Below are 15,943 nucleotides of genomic sequence, written 5' to 3' on the forward strand. Positions count from 1 at the left end.
GATTTTACATTATAGACAATTCTTTGACTCACATTTATCAAAGGTGGCGGGATCTGTGAAAACCTAAAAGAAATTCTTTGACATCATTGGGATTCGAACCTTGTTGTTAACCAGGCGTCAGACATCCCGCATGTATGCTCTGTGTTAAAACGAACAAAAGTCTGAACCGTATTTTGGATGTTTTTTGTTTTACAAAGGGAAGTAACGATGATAAAACATTTAATCGATAGTGACTTTTATTATCTCCCCGAAAGTGAATAAAACCATCCTATTACAAGAAAATCTGATCTAAATCTCTAGAAGTTGAGCTTGTTGTAGTGTTATGATCACTGAAGTTGTTTAAATCTACAGCTGAAAGGGCACTTCATTGAAAATATAGATTAGATTTATAAATACCATTTCCAATTGTTATACAGCTCACGGCACACACTGTGGTCTGTAACACACCTGTATCATACTAGTTTGTTTTATTTTCAAGGGAGAGTACATACTTCATTACTTTCTACAATATCCCCCCCCCCCCCCACCCCAAATCCTTTTTTTTTTCACTTCCAAATAAAACTGCCTCAACCTCAAATTGCACCCTGCACATCGTACCTCTGTCTCAAATAGAGCTCTGACTGTCACCCAACATTTTTTGCTCCTAAATTCTTGTATCAGTTGAACTGGAATTGGCCCTCTTTATACCCCCCCCCCTTCCTCACACACATTGACACAAACATATAACCCGGCCCGCCCCCCCCCCCCCTGAATACTAGTATCACTTTTCTCCGCCCCGGATAGGTTTAATCAATCGTCACGATGGTCCGGGGCTTAAAGCCTACTCGCGCCATCCAATGACGTCCTTCCGAAGATTTGGACTAGGGTTAGGATGTGACTTGATTAGGAAGGACCCTCTTTATACCGCTCCACTCCTACACACATGGACACAAGCTTTTGGCCCGTGAATTCTAGAATCTCTTCTACTTATCAGTGTCCTTTAATCATAAGATAAAGATAAGATAAAGATAAGATAAAGATAAGATAAAGATAAGATAAAGATAAGATAAAGATAAGATAAAGATAAGATAAGATAAAGATAAGATAAAGATAAGATAAAGATAAGATAAAGATAAGATAAAGATAAGATAAAGATAAGATAAAGATAAGATAAAGATAAGATAAAGATAAGATAAGATAAAGATAAGATAAAGATAGACCAATACAAATTACTTTATCTATCTCATATAAATATAGACCAATACAAATTACTTCATCTATCTCATATAAATATAGACCAATACAAATTTCTTCATCTATCTCATATAAATATAGACCAATACAAATTACTGTAGCCTATCTATCTCATAAATATAGACCAATACAAATTACTTCATCTATCTCATATAAATATAGACTAATACAAATTTCTTCATCTATCTCATATAAATATAGACCAATACAAATTACTGTAGCCTATCTATCTCAAATAAATATAGACCAATACAAATTTCTTCATCTATCTCATATACATATAGACCAATACAAATTACTGTAGCCTATCTATCTCATATAAATATAGACCAATACAAATTACTGTATCTATCTCATATAAATATAGACCAATACAAATTACTGTATCTATCTCATATAAATATAGACCAATACAAATTATTTATCTAATCTTCATTTTGATCGTTTATTGAATCTTTTTGAATTTATGGAAACGACACTGCTACAAAGTTCAATTCATTGCCCTCACTCTCTCGAAACAAAAAGTCCATAAAGAAATAGACTCTAGATTTGTCTTTTTAATGCTGTAAAACTGAGTTTTGTTGTGTACTCAAAGGCGGCTATGAAGTAAGGCAAATTAAATGCAAGAAGTCATTTTATTTTTGACTATTTCTATGTATGCTTTATATAAAGAATGTGGCCTCTGGGGATATACTGAAAATAAAAATAGAAATCTGCGTAAAGTCGAGTTCTCTTACACCTCATCTGATTTAGGAAATATACAGAAATAGTTCCTTGTTAAAATACTGACACTTAGGTCCGGTTCTTCATAGAAGCCGCTTTACCGTTGGCGGCTCAGTGCCATTGTAGGAATATAAGAATAACGTTTGTCTTCGTGTCCTAGGATTAATACAGAATGCAGTATTTCCCGTGGCTACGCAGTCCCAGCTTCGACCTACAAATTATGCCACATACGGCGCGGACATTACCATATTCCGCCGGTGGTCAATTTAGATTTTTTTTGCCCCGCCGTCTATGTCTGTCCTCGGCAGTGCATTTTCTTTTAACCTCAAATGTGTATCCCGCGGCCTTTGTAAGTGACCTCCAGCTGTCCCGTTCCGAAGCCGCCTGCAGAAAGTTGATCTCTTCTATGTCATTTAAAGCAAGTTGGCGCCTAAGCTGGTCTTTAAAGAGTTTCTGAGGGGCACGTCTGTTACGTCTACCACCTTTCAGCTCATCAAAAAGGACTGCCTTTGGCATACATTCGTCCACCATACGGGCTATATGCCCTGCCCAGCGTAGCTGTCGGACCATAAGAAATCCCTCTCTACTTGATTCAGGAAATTGGTTTAGTTCTAAAAATTGAATCTAATTCACCGAGGAATGTTCTGCAGAAAAATTGTCTCCCTTCACTGCTAGCTAAGTGAGAGTCCAATGACAATGGGTAGATGGCGTAGCTGTCAAATTGTGAGAAATAATTCCACGGATAGTTTCTGTCTTCACCGGACAAACTGGACGAAGGGAGGTAAGTTACGTTGGCAGACGGGGCTAGACCGAAATGGAGGGCTGGAAAGGCAATGTTGTTTGAAACATTAGCACGAGAAAACATTTCTGCTGCGGTCAGGTACACTTCCCGAAGTTGGTCAGGTATGTACACAAGGTTGACCGCGCTGGACAACAAGTAGTCCGTTTGTAAGTTGTCGAAATAAGTGTTCAAAAATATTTGAGAGAATTTTCTCCCCTTTTGATTCTTTTCACTGATGTTAGAGGCTTCACTGTGGAGCTGACTGAAGACTCTCATGAGAGATTCTTTGTCTGATTGATTGTTCCATTTAGCCCACAAGTTGTAGGACTTGGTTTTATAAATGTTTAGTTTTGAGAAGCCTTGAGGAAACCAAATTCGGTCACGTGAGAGATTGAGCAGCTTCCACGTGTTCAGCAGCACGTTCTGGTGAATGAGAAGATAACCTTTGACCGGAAGTGACAACCGCATCACGTGACTAAGGCAGGAGTACGTGTGCATGGTATTATTATGATGTCCTGTTATATAACTAATATGTTCAAGCTTTAATCTGGTGACAAACTGTTCAAATGAAGAACTGCCAGAAAGAACACAGTACACTATGTGAAGGAAGTACTGTCTATGGACGTACTCCAGGTAGGGAAGACCTTTAGCTAAGTTTTCATCCTCCATTAAAATGACCAAAACAATATCCGTAATTGCCGGAGCTAACCATCGGTCAAAGGTCGTGGTCACGTTGATGTCCAGTCTCGGACAGACTTTTTTTATGTACTGAACGGCGACAGAGTCAGCGCCATTCTGATAGATTGGTTTTACGTTAAGATCTAGAGTTAGACTTTTACCAAACACGAGTTGGACTGACTCCCCTAAGAAGTCTTGGCGTTCCTGACTTTTGATTTGGAGGACACGTGAAAGACGGTTACCTGACACAAGGACAAAGTCGTCCACCCAGGCGGTCAGAGAAGCACGCAGGTAAGAAATGTTGACATTTGCATCCGCTACTAGAGGGCGTAGGCAGGTGAAGGTGTCCAGGGCTAGCGACACCACGCAGACGTTTGTCCGCTCCACGTCTTCACAAGCTAGGTCTGTCACACAGTCAACGATGGACTTGTTGGCCAGCACTTCACCCATGTCAATGACTTTTTCTAACGGACAGCTATGACTTGAATTGTGACCTTTGCCAACAGCCACTGGGAAGTATCCTATATTAATATCAAAATACCGCTTGATAGAGTTCAACCAAATCGATCTAAAAACAGATGCAAACCAACCAGGCACATCAGGCGGAGTGTATATCCAGAGAAGCGATGACCCGCTGAGGCAGTAGCTTCTATCTGATAACAAAGCAAAAGTAGGAAAACCTGTGACAATCAAAGGGAGGCTAGAGAGAATATTCTTTTTACTTGTTCCTTGCAAAGGTTGTCTCTCTTGGAAAGGGACTATTTCCAATAGTTCTACGCGTTGAAACTGTTGAATGAGATACTTGTTACCGTGAGAGAGAGAATGGGACGTACTCTTGCAGGTCACCCCTCCGTTAGAATGGGAGCTGACATAGTCGTCGACATCGAAGTATAGTGGACTGTTGTACAACAAGCCAGACGGATGGTCAGTTGCACACTGGTTATACACCAGGTCCGTGTCAGAACTGGAGTCTGCGCAGTTCGGGCTAAATATAGTTGTCGCCCCCTTTGAGATGGCGTAAAGAAAGCCAGTCAGCCTTGAGGGGCAGCTGGGAAGACTTGACGTGGCCCAGGAGCTCAGATGATGCTTACAGTCTTTTGGGGTGAGGAGGAAACAGGAAGGAGGTCTGGAATGAGAGAAGCATGCTATCATCTATCTATCTATCTATCTATCTATCTATCTATCTATCTATCTATCTATCTATCTATCTATCTATCTATCTATCTATCTATTTATCTATCTATCTATCTATCTATCTATCTATCTATCCTATCTATCTATCTATCATCTATCTATCTATCTATCTATCTATCTCTCTCTCTCTCTCTCTCTCTCTCTCTAAATATATATTTAGTTATCTACCTACCTTCCTACCTGAGTGATTGAACAAGTTCATGGAGTGTTAAAGCGCCTCTATGAAAGACTAAAGAAATCTCACTACAAAACCTTTACTGACATTTACCTTATTTCCTAAATTAAAACAACCCAGTCAGAGGGACAATAAAACAGCAATAAAACCTCTAGGTGTCAAACTGGCGACGTTCCTTGCACAGAAAATGCTTTTTAACAATTCTTTACAACTTTATGGGGCTCTTAGTTAACTTTTTTTTTACAGTGCCTGAGTTAGTATTTCTGTAGCCTTAGTCTAGTTTTAAATAGCTATTTAATGACAAGTGCTTTATTATTGGGTAGTGCGTGTATCCAGAGGCGTAGTGAGCAATACGTTCGCCCGGGGCAAGGTACATTATTGGCGCCACCTCCTCCATTTTCCATAAACATCACTTAGAAATATAGGCTGCGTGTGGCGCCCACCTGAAAGTGTCGCCCAGGGCATCGTGCACCCGCTGCCCCTCCCCCATCTCTGCGTGTACCCAGCCCTTCCAAAATTAAACTTAAGGATTAACTACAACTGGAAGGAACACAGGTCTTCCCAATCTAAAATCTCAGTCACCATCCAGACTTCGAGCTGCAGACATTTTGTTTGGCCACCCAGCACGCTTACCACTGCAACCATGCCGCAGTGTTCGTCCATGACCTGGATTCTTCAATTGACTAAGCGTTCTTAGAGAAGCAGCTCACTAACTAGCAAGAAAGGGGAAGCACTGCAGTGTTCCACTACGACACTCCATGTCTAGTTACCTGCACCAGGAGATGTGGTAGACGTTTGTAGACACTATCACCAGACTCCACTCAGAGGGAGCTGAAAACTTCCTTGTCAGATTACACTCTTTAAGCGTTGTAGCATCGATCACAACCCACAGAGACTGCGCCGTCATAGAACTACAAAAAAAAAAAAAACAATATGACTGAGAGAAACCTTTAATTCAAACATCTGAACATTTGAACATCTGAAAATAGTAAACAAGCAATCATACCAAAGTTGTAGCTAGTTGAAATAAAAGACAAATAGTCGACCGGCGTGTAGCATACTGCAACCTATGCGACCGCAGTGAGCCCCGCACTTTCATAGAACCTGCGCTAATTGTAGGTGTATAAATTATTAAATTAAACCATTTTATAACTTAAAACATATTTCCCGCGGCCTCCTGTCGATTTACCAGGAGCTGCTAGAAATCTCCTGAATTTGCAAAATATACGGAAAAGTCCTGGAAAAATCAGGAAATTATCAAAATCTTTAGAAAACTCATACAAATCTCATGAAACATATAGATAAAAATTGTAATTTTGGGGTATCATTCAATATAAAAAACGACAATCCTACGCGCGATAAAAAAAAAAAGGCATTATCCCGTAATTTTGGAATCTGGTAAAAGAAGCTTCTCGCGCCTTAAACTAATGAAGAATTAATTAAGGCCAACTATTCTCGTAGATAGATTGAAACATTTGTTAATTCTTGCTAATGAGCGTGATCTATGTAGGAAATTGAATTTTGATGATATACTATACGACTTCTCTACAAGCAAGACTCGTCAAGTCATTCTGTACATAGTAAAGGTTTGAATCAAATACAAAGTGTATGCTGAATATATATGTTAATATTTCTATTACACATGAGACTGGTTACTATTAGTGTGTCGCGAATGTCGTAGAATGCTGGGTTCGTGCTTCCTGGAGTCACACTTGACACGTGACAAACACAGATACTACAGATTGACTTAAGTCCGTTTCGGCAGACAAAATATAAAAACTATTTGATAACAATAATAATACTGCACTCCTTGTCGGTTACACAATACAATAAGAAACAAAGTCACATCCGTATAACAGCGGGTATCAAATATATCCTACAGGTCAAATTCTCCAAAATAGATTTCAAGTAACTTCCGCATTACAGCGGTAACAAATACTTAATAATAATAGTAGTACTGAATACTAACTACTAGAAATACATGTCGCCAGTGACTACTGGCTTCGACTGCCCAAAAGATACTTTTTAACTCAAAATTACTACTTGACTCTCTAAGTCACTACTGTCCGTACTGGACCAAAAGATACTACTTGACTTGCCTGGTCCAAAGGATACCAGTTGACTGACTGATTCAAAGTCAATTTAGTCATTCTACTTCCAGTTTCTATATCAGGAGTTTCACGTGTCTTATTACCGTCTTAACCAGAGGTGAACATTGAACAGGCAATGTCAACCGAGACTGTGACACAAAGACGAATGTATTTTCTAATATAAACTCTTAATTTTCACTTGTAATCCGTATCCCTACCCAAACTGGGCCCCGCAAATTCGGTTTCGCATAGGGACCCACAATGGTTAAGTCCGGCCCTGCTATTTAGTGTCGAGTGAATACAGAGTAGATTAATTGTTCTCCCCCCCCCCCCCCCATCTTTTTTTCGCCGCTAAAACTACGTGGGGTAGAAATAAAAAAGAGTGATCTTTCCTTGACTTCTTGGTCACAACGGTTAAGTCCGGCCCTGCTATTTTGTGACGGGTGAATACTACTTGTTCTCTCCCCCTCTTTTTTTTTTGTAGGGTAACTCTAGTCTGACTTGCAGAAATAAAATAGGGATCTTTCCTTTACTGCTTGTCCAAACTCTAGAGCCATGAAGAGAAATATATATATTGATGTTTTAATGATAAGAAAGGACTGACTTGGGGGTAAATAATTTTATTTGAAAAATTATTCAAGCAGATGGTGACTGATTTTGTAACGTTTTCTTAAAATGATGTACTGCTTTTTTAAGCAAGTTTCCATGCCAACAGATGTATTGCACATGGAAACTATTGGTAAACATTTATCTTAAACATTAAAGGCTTCTGTTAGCTGCACATTTAACCAAACACGAAAGTCTCTACACAAGGCTTATCTCCCCCTTAGCTAGTACTGTTTCTATATAAAACAAAATTACTTAATAACAACTAATTCGTAAAGTAATTAGTCATTTTCTCAATTGCTACACGTGTTGTCATCAACACTCAATAATTATGCAAATAATTGACCTCATTCGAGAATGGCAAGTGGGAGAAATAACGTGTACAAACCTTGTACCATACTGACAGGTACATTTTACAATATAAACTTTGTACCATACTGACAGGTACATTTTACAATATAAACTTTGTACCATACTGACAGGTACATTTTACAATATAAACTTTGTACCAGACTGACAGGCACATTTTACAATATAAACTTTGTAGCAGACTGACAGGCACATTTTACAATATAAACTTTGTAGCAGACTGACAGGTACATTTTACAATATAAACTTTGTACCAGACTGACAGGTACATTTTACAATATAAACTTTGTAGCAGACTGACAGGAACATTTTACAATATAAACTTTGTAGCAGACTGACAGGTACATTTTACAATATAAACTTTGTAGCAGACTGACAGGTACATTTTACAATATAAACTTTGTAGCAGACTGACAGGTACATTTTACAATATAAACCTTGTAGCCGACTGACAGGCACATTTTACAATACGAACTTTGCACACAAAAAATATTTTAATGAAATGTTCTAAAAATGTTTTTTATTGTTTCCCATTTCATTCGAGTGCCCGAGTAGAGGAATAAGATAATCTAATACTAGTCACAGTCGATTGAGGAGTACTATTAGGCAATCAAATAGTAGAAAGAGACAATCAATAAGTAAAAAGGGGCACTTGAATTATGAAGCGAGCAACTTTAGAAGTATGGCCCATGTCCGCAGCCTTACACACTGAATTTCATTTCCTTCACCCAAGACACGCCAGTGTACATAGAGGTGCTGTACTAAGAAGTACAATACATAGAAGTACTATACATAGAATTAATGTAAATAGACGCACTGTGCATAGAAGTACTGTACATAGAAGTACTGTAAATAGACGCGCTGTACATAGAAGTACTGTACATAGAAGTACTGTACATAGAAGTACTCTACATAGACGCGCTGTACATAGAAGTACTGTACATAGAAGTACTGTAAATAGACGCGCTGTACATAGAAGTACTGTACATAGATGCACTTTACATAGAAGTACTGTGTATTCAAGAACTGGAATCGACAACTCTCGAAACAAAAGTAGATAGAAGCAGACAGCATGACTAATGATAAGAAATGTTTCTATCTGCTTTAAACAAATCCTAAACACTGGCCTCATTGATACAGTTGCACCTAGTTGCTAATCTCAAGCTCTTGAGCCTAAGCAAGCAGCTAATGACCTTCAACCTTGCTAGAAAAAGTAATCTGCATGGCACTTCTTGCATTTCAGAGCCGCAGCATATATAATTTACAACAGCAGTGCACAGCGAGGAAGCCATATATAAGCCATTTAAATGTGCAACGTGTGTCGCAGGCCTCATCGTCGTCACGTCATCCATTGGAGTCGAGTTTGTACACCGCCTCACGCCAGCGGACCGTAAAGGTACCCTTTTCAGGCATTGTGAATGAGGGAAATCTCAACTAATTCTATGTCCGAGGGTGTCATTTGATGTGGCCATCGCAAATTCTATGCGCAGTAATTTCCCCAATGTAACCCAGTACCCATTAGAATTGGGTGGACTCCATGGCGCCCTAAATATGTCGTACCCCAGTACCCATTAGAATGGCGCCCTAAATAGGTTGAAGTCCATAATTTACAATGCAGCACGCATGTCTGTCATGTTGCACCACTTAGAACCAACCGCTTCAAAATTATAAATTCCAGTGATTCACAAACTGCGAACCGTGAGCCATATCTGGCCAGTGACTTGGTGCTCTTTGATCCATTGGAATGTCTGCCCACGGTAATTCATAATGAAGCCGCAGACTAGACTCAATGTTGCCCGTGACACGCGTCTTATCTTATCTTATAAATCACAGACGTTCCATCCAAAGAGATAACTACGTTCTGCATCTATCCATGTGTTAAATCTAGTCGCACATTTAATAAGAGTCTTAGACATTGCTAAGTGATTGAATTTACTGGTAGATTATGCCCTTGTACGACTTTTTCCTAGCCAATTGAATAAGAAATGTGTCTTTATGGCTTAATCTTTGAAATCTGTGTGTCTTTCTGAGCATTTTATTAAGTTGTGTTTTTGTAGTTGTAACTTATGGTTCAGTGTTTTATGTATTATCACTACTTTACCTTTAAATCTTTGTCCTGAAGTGTCTCTAGATGTGGTGATTTCACTCATACTGTTACTCTAGTGGCTAGTCAAATGTGAATATTCGTTTGTTGTAACCGGCTCTAAGTTGTATCTCTTCTAGCTTCTCCAAGTTTTATGACGCTGAGGGGTGCCAAACAGATGACACAAAGGTTTAAAAGCATTTTACATCTGTCGTAAGTGTATAAAGCCCGCATGCAACCCCGAATCAATGAATGTCCTATGATTGAGGAGACAGTATGTCCTATGATTGAGGAGACAGCATGTCCTATGATTGAGGAGACAGCATGTCCTATGATTGAGGAGACAGTATGTCCTATGATTGAGAAGACAGCATGTCCTATGATTGAGGAGACAACATGTCCTATGATTGAAGAGACAGCATGCCCTATGATTGAGGAGACAGCATGTCCTATGATTGAGGAGACACCATGTCCTATAATTGAGGAGACAGTATGTCCTATGATTGAGGGTGATCTATGTAGGAAACATAATTACTATGATATGCTGTATGATTTCGCTACACGCAAGGCTCGTAAAGTAATTCTGTACGTAGTAAAAAATGAATAAAATGCAAAGACGAATTTATTTTCTAATACTCTAATACAAACTCTTCATTTTCACTTACTATCCTTATCTTTATCCAAACTGGGCCCCACGCAATCAGTTTCGCATAGGGCCCGCAATAATTAAGTCCGCTCTGCTATTTAGTGACGGGTGAATATTTCTCTCACACCCTATCTCGGATCAATCTGAAATTTTGCACTATCATTTCTTTTACCGGAGAAAACAAAAATCAATACAAAACAAATTATACAGTTAGTTAATTAACTTTTGGTAAGAACTAGATCTCTTTTTTTGCACCGAACAAGGGAAAGAAATTGTACTTCATTGATATGTGGTATAAGTTGAATTAGTCTCCTTTATACATTTTAGATCGCCACTTTAGAGTTCTAAATTAACAATAGATAACTATAAAACCTTCTATTTTCATTATAAAGTTCCCTGGCATAGTGGTTAGTGTGTCGGCTTGATGTGGCTAAAAGGGTTTTAACCCTCAAGTTCGAATTCATGTCGTTCTTCATTTGCTTTTAAAACCATTTACAAAAGCGATCACGGTAGCATTCTTAAGATATTCCTTCTTTCTCCCCCCCCCCCCTTTTTTTTTTCTCAACTGGTGATAGGATCATAGCGTATTGAACAAGCTAAAAGCATGAAATGGCACTGAATACAAACAGCTGTTCAAAATATGTCTTATCCTACAGATTGTATTATTGTTAGTCTAGATTTAGTACACATTTAATTACACGAATGATTCAAGCTCAATGATATAAATACTCTTAAGATAACATTTTAATTTTTTTAATTAAAAAAAAATATTTGTATTGTAAGTTTTCTAAATCCTCCTCCCCTGTACTCCTGGGTTCGCTCTACTATTTTTCGGCGCCATTGTTTCCGCAGCACTCCCTACACACACCGACCAGCTACTGCTGGGAGAAAAAAACATTTTGAATAATTGAAGCGTAAGAGTACTGTAGGAGGAGACTTTTACAAACGAAAACAATCCTTAGTCACTTTATACACAGCAGCAACTACTTTGGAGGCAACATGCAACATGCAACAATCTTATCAACAAATACCCTGGTTTTTTATTGCTTCGATACTCTGAGAGTTCTGTTCTCATGTTGGAAATGGTAGAATGCTTTTCCTTCGTTGTAGAATGAGCGAATTTATTGTAAATATGAATATCATAATACAGATTCTATCTATCTATCTATCTATCTATCTATCTATCTATCTATCTATCTATCTATCTATCTATCTTGTGTGTAATTTAATGCTTTCTATATAGGCTACGCAATCTGCCAGCCAGTTAATATACTGTATACCAGATAGTCACTGCAAAGTAACTAGTGCGTGACGAGGACTCTTTTTGTTTTACCTGGTTTGATTCATGTGTTCCTGTTCCACTTGGCTGACCAGCCGCGCCCTTTGGTTGTCGCCATAGTGCCTGAGAAGCCATTCGTTTCTTGTGCTGATGTCCTGGACTATTTGTAAGGACAGATACAGAGCCATCGTAGTGACAGTACATGTTACCCAGAGTTTGAGAACACCTAGAACACACAGCAGAGAAGATTGGTAAGGGAAGGGAGCACAGAGTTTACTTGGCATTCTCCTAGGGCAGGGGTTCTCGACTGTGGGTCGCGACCCCTTTAGGGTCGAATGACCATTAGTCAATGTTCGCCTAAGACCATTGGAAATGTGGATTTTAAAAAACTTATTATTTATTTATCATCTGAATTTAAAAAAACAATTTTTTTGTAACAAGCAAAGTTGGTACCATAACCGGTATACATTTTCATTGGATAAGACAAAGGGACATTACCTGGATTGCTTTTAGCTTTACAAATGAAATCATCGTCAAACAAAATATTTTATAAATAATTAGGGTGACATATTTAAGAAGGTTATTATTTTAGACGATGGCTATTAAAGTTAGTGAGTGTAGCATCACTGTTGGAGGGTAGACATGTCTTCTGTCATTGATAGTCACCTCTTTCCGCTGAGTTTGATGGCTTCAACATGTCCTGCTATTTCACACTGATGTCACGTGGTTGTCGAGAGCCAAGGTTGTAAAAACTTTTTTTTTTTTAAATCTTCTTAAAGAAGTTTTTTTTTTAGAAAGAAAAACACAGAAAATGGCCGACCTGGTACTGCCTGGTGGACATCTTGGTCACCTTGAACATAAATGTTTCAATGGAAGGATGAGATACGTTATGCCTCCATTTGTCTGAAAAGATCCTTTCGTCCAAGTGAAACTTCAACTTTTGCAAACAAAACTGGATGAAAATAAAACTTATATCTTGCCAACTTGATCTGCTTTCTGTGAGGAGAGGGGGGCATTGAATCTGACAGACCGACTACAACGGTAATTTCTGTCCTAGAACATGAGCACTAGTGAGTGAAACTTCACCAAACTTTCATATCTAGAAGACATCAAGTTTACACTTTCTAGATGTCAAAGTTAAAGATGTTCAGGAAACAGAAAGAGTTTATTGAGCTCATCAAAATCGATGCAGCTAAAAATGATTGTTTTTCAATGTCAGTTACACAATTCTGAATCACGTGTTTGCAGTCATATCCAATTTTCATATTGTGTTGCGCCTTCTTTATACATTTCTAACAGTAGGCATATATTTTTGCGAAGCAGGGTTTTCCAGCCTGTTAGTTAGCAAGTCTAAATAAAGAAGTAGACTTGATGCTGAAGATGAAATTCATTGTGCTCTTACAAAGACTCCGACAAGAATCCAACCTTCCCACTAACGTTGGCATATTTACAAATGTGTAGCAATGTAGTTATTTAATATCACCCTCCACGTTCTGCCATACTTGTCACATTGTCACACAAGTCTGTGCTCATAATGATGGTGAATACGCAATAAAAAAGTTAATCAATGCAAGTCATAAAATAAACTTTTTGTTAGCAATTTAATTATAAAAGACATTTATTTTACACTCATTACAATAAAGCTATTTCTGTGTTCAATTTCTACCAATGAAACTACATCAAACAAATCAGATATAGACATAACAATAACAATTTTATAACATGAGCAAATGTTCATTGACCTAGGGATATGGACGAAAACGAAAAAATACGGTTGGGGGTCGCTGTCTAGTGGGGAATCGTTTTAGGGGGTCGCTGTCTGGTGGGGAATCGTTTTAGGGGGTCGCTGTCTAGTGGGGAATCGTTTTAGGGGGTCGCTGTCTAGTGGGGAATCGTTTTAGAGGGTCGCTGTCTAGTGGGGAATCGTTTTAGAGGGTCGCTGTCTAGTGGAGAATCGTTTTAGAGGGTCGCTGTCTAGTGGGGAATCGTTTTAGAGGGTCGCTGTCTAGTGGGGAATCGTTTTAGAGGGTCGCTGTCTAGTGGGGAATCGTTTTAGAGGGTCGCTGTCTAGTGGGGAATCGTTTTAGAGGGTTGAGACACCCCTGTTGCTATCAAGACATATTTTTTTCTTTATTTTTTTTCTCTTACTTATCCTACAGCTTTTATTGTATAAACGTCGTGGAGACATGTTTGTTTTGGCGTGCGTGTGTTGCTATGGTGACGGTAGGAAGAGGTTAGCGATTGGTTGTGAATGATGCAACATAGGTGGCATTGTCGTCATTTGGTCTTAGTGAGGTCGAACGACTCCAGATTGTGCGACTGAGAGGTTTAGCTATTGTAGTGAGTTTGATTTGGTTAAAGATATTATTACTAAAGTCTGCTACATTTATTTTGTTTTATCACAAGTTGATTTTGTCAATACTATAAACAAAGTTCTATTTAGTTTTGTTCATAAAAGGAAGTTATTCGAGTTATTTGAAGTTTTTTCTTTTAGTTAAGTTTACGCCTCCAACGGTTGAGTTGTCTATAAGACAACGACCGGTAACAAGACGATCTACATCAAGTCCTGTTAAAGAATAACAGATGAATTCATGGGCATTCGGGAGCTGCTCATGCGTAGTGATCCTACTTTGACCCCACTCGGCGTGTCCCCACTCGGCGTGATTAATATGTAAGTGAGATTGAACACGTGTCCTAACAAATTTCAGAAGTCACAAAAAAAGTTAATGCCAACGCTTCAGAGTATGTTTCTCAGGCCAGTATGGGTAATTTTAAAATAATCTAGAACTAAATAATCAACTAGTTTTGATACACTCTGTTTATTGGTAGCATACTTTTAGAGTGGTTCAAATACAACACTGGACCAAATTAAACATATCAAATTGTTACGATGTCATTGAAAATAGTAAATAAAAAATTTTGAGAACCTTTGAGAGTTCAACACGCTGAAAAGTAGGAACAAGAACGATTAGCTGTGAATTAGAGCGAGACGCACTGGCTGGGAAGTCAACACTTAACCAGTACAACTATGCAGGCACACATTATGTCTAGTGATCTGATCTTTTCTTAGCTTTCTTCAAGGTGTTTTACTTAAGAGAATGTCCCAAAAGGTGTTTTAGTCTATCATTTGTGGACATCGAAAAGTTAATGAAGTTAATGAGCAATGAAATATCTGGAGAAAGAATGTTTAAATAGTGAGAGAGAGGAACAGAGTGAAGAGTAATGTCCCTGCTGCCCAAATTGCTTGGAATAAATCCAAATGATAAATACCTGTAATCCACCTAGTAAACCAAAACACACATAAATACATACATCAATACATACATCAATGCATACATCAATACATATATCAAAACATACATCAATACATACATCAATACATATATCAATACATACATCAATACATAAATCAATACATACATCAATACATATATCAGTACATACATCAATACATATATCAATACATATATCAATACATACATCAATACATATATCAATACATACATCAATACATATATCAATACATATATCAATACATATATCAATACATACATCAATACATACATCAATACATATATCAATACATACATCAATACATATATCAATACATACATCAATACATATATCAATACATACATCAATACATATATCAATACATATATCAATACATAATTCAATACATATATCAATATATATATATCAATACATATATCAATACATACATCAATACATATATCAATACATATATCAATACATATATAAATACATATATCAATACATATCAATGCATCGTAGTGCTCCAGCGATCTAAGAGATTGTAGTTCTCCAATGATCTGAAAGATTGTAGAGCTCCAATTATTTAAAAGATTGTAGTGCTCCAATGATCTGAAAGCTTGTAGAGCTCCAATGATCTGAAAGATTGTAGAGCTCCAATCATCTAAAAGATTGTAGTGCTCCAATGATCTGAAAGCTTGTAGAGCTCCAATGATATGAAATATTGTAGAGCTCCAATGATCTGAAAGATTGTAGAGCTCCAATCATCTAAATGATTGTAGTGCTCCAATGATCTGAAAGATTGTAGACCAC

General features: G+C 37.9%; 1 protein-coding gene across 3 annotated transcripts in view; it reads right to left on the minus strand.

The window, feature by feature from the left end:
- Positions 1 to 2,268: 2,268 nt before the first annotated feature.
- Positions 2,269 to 15,943, minus strand: part of LOC106053263 (uncharacterized) — a 16,816-nt gene continuing 3,141 nt past the window's right edge. For 2 of the 3 annotated variants that reach the window (XM_013208787.2, XM_056014603.1), the window contains 3 exons: positions 11,912 to 12,083; positions 5,555 to 5,695; positions 2,269 to 4,541 (listed from right to left, as the gene is read on the minus strand). In XM_013208787.2, the coding sequence (XP_013064241.2) occupies positions 2,549 to 4,541; positions 5,555 to 5,695; positions 11,912 to 12,083 (2,306 nt within the window). In that variant the 3' untranslated portion in view covers positions 2,269 to 2,548. The remainder of the gene's footprint in view (positions 4,542 to 5,554; positions 5,696 to 11,911; positions 12,084 to 15,943) is intronic. The other variant, XM_013208788.2, reaches the window with a different exon arrangement.

Source organism: Biomphalaria glabrata, chromosome 16, assembly GCF_947242115.1.
Source record: "Biomphalaria glabrata chromosome 16, xgBioGlab47.1, whole genome shotgun sequence".
NCBI classification, from domain to species: domain Eukaryota; kingdom Metazoa; phylum Mollusca; class Gastropoda; family Planorbidae; genus Biomphalaria; species Biomphalaria glabrata.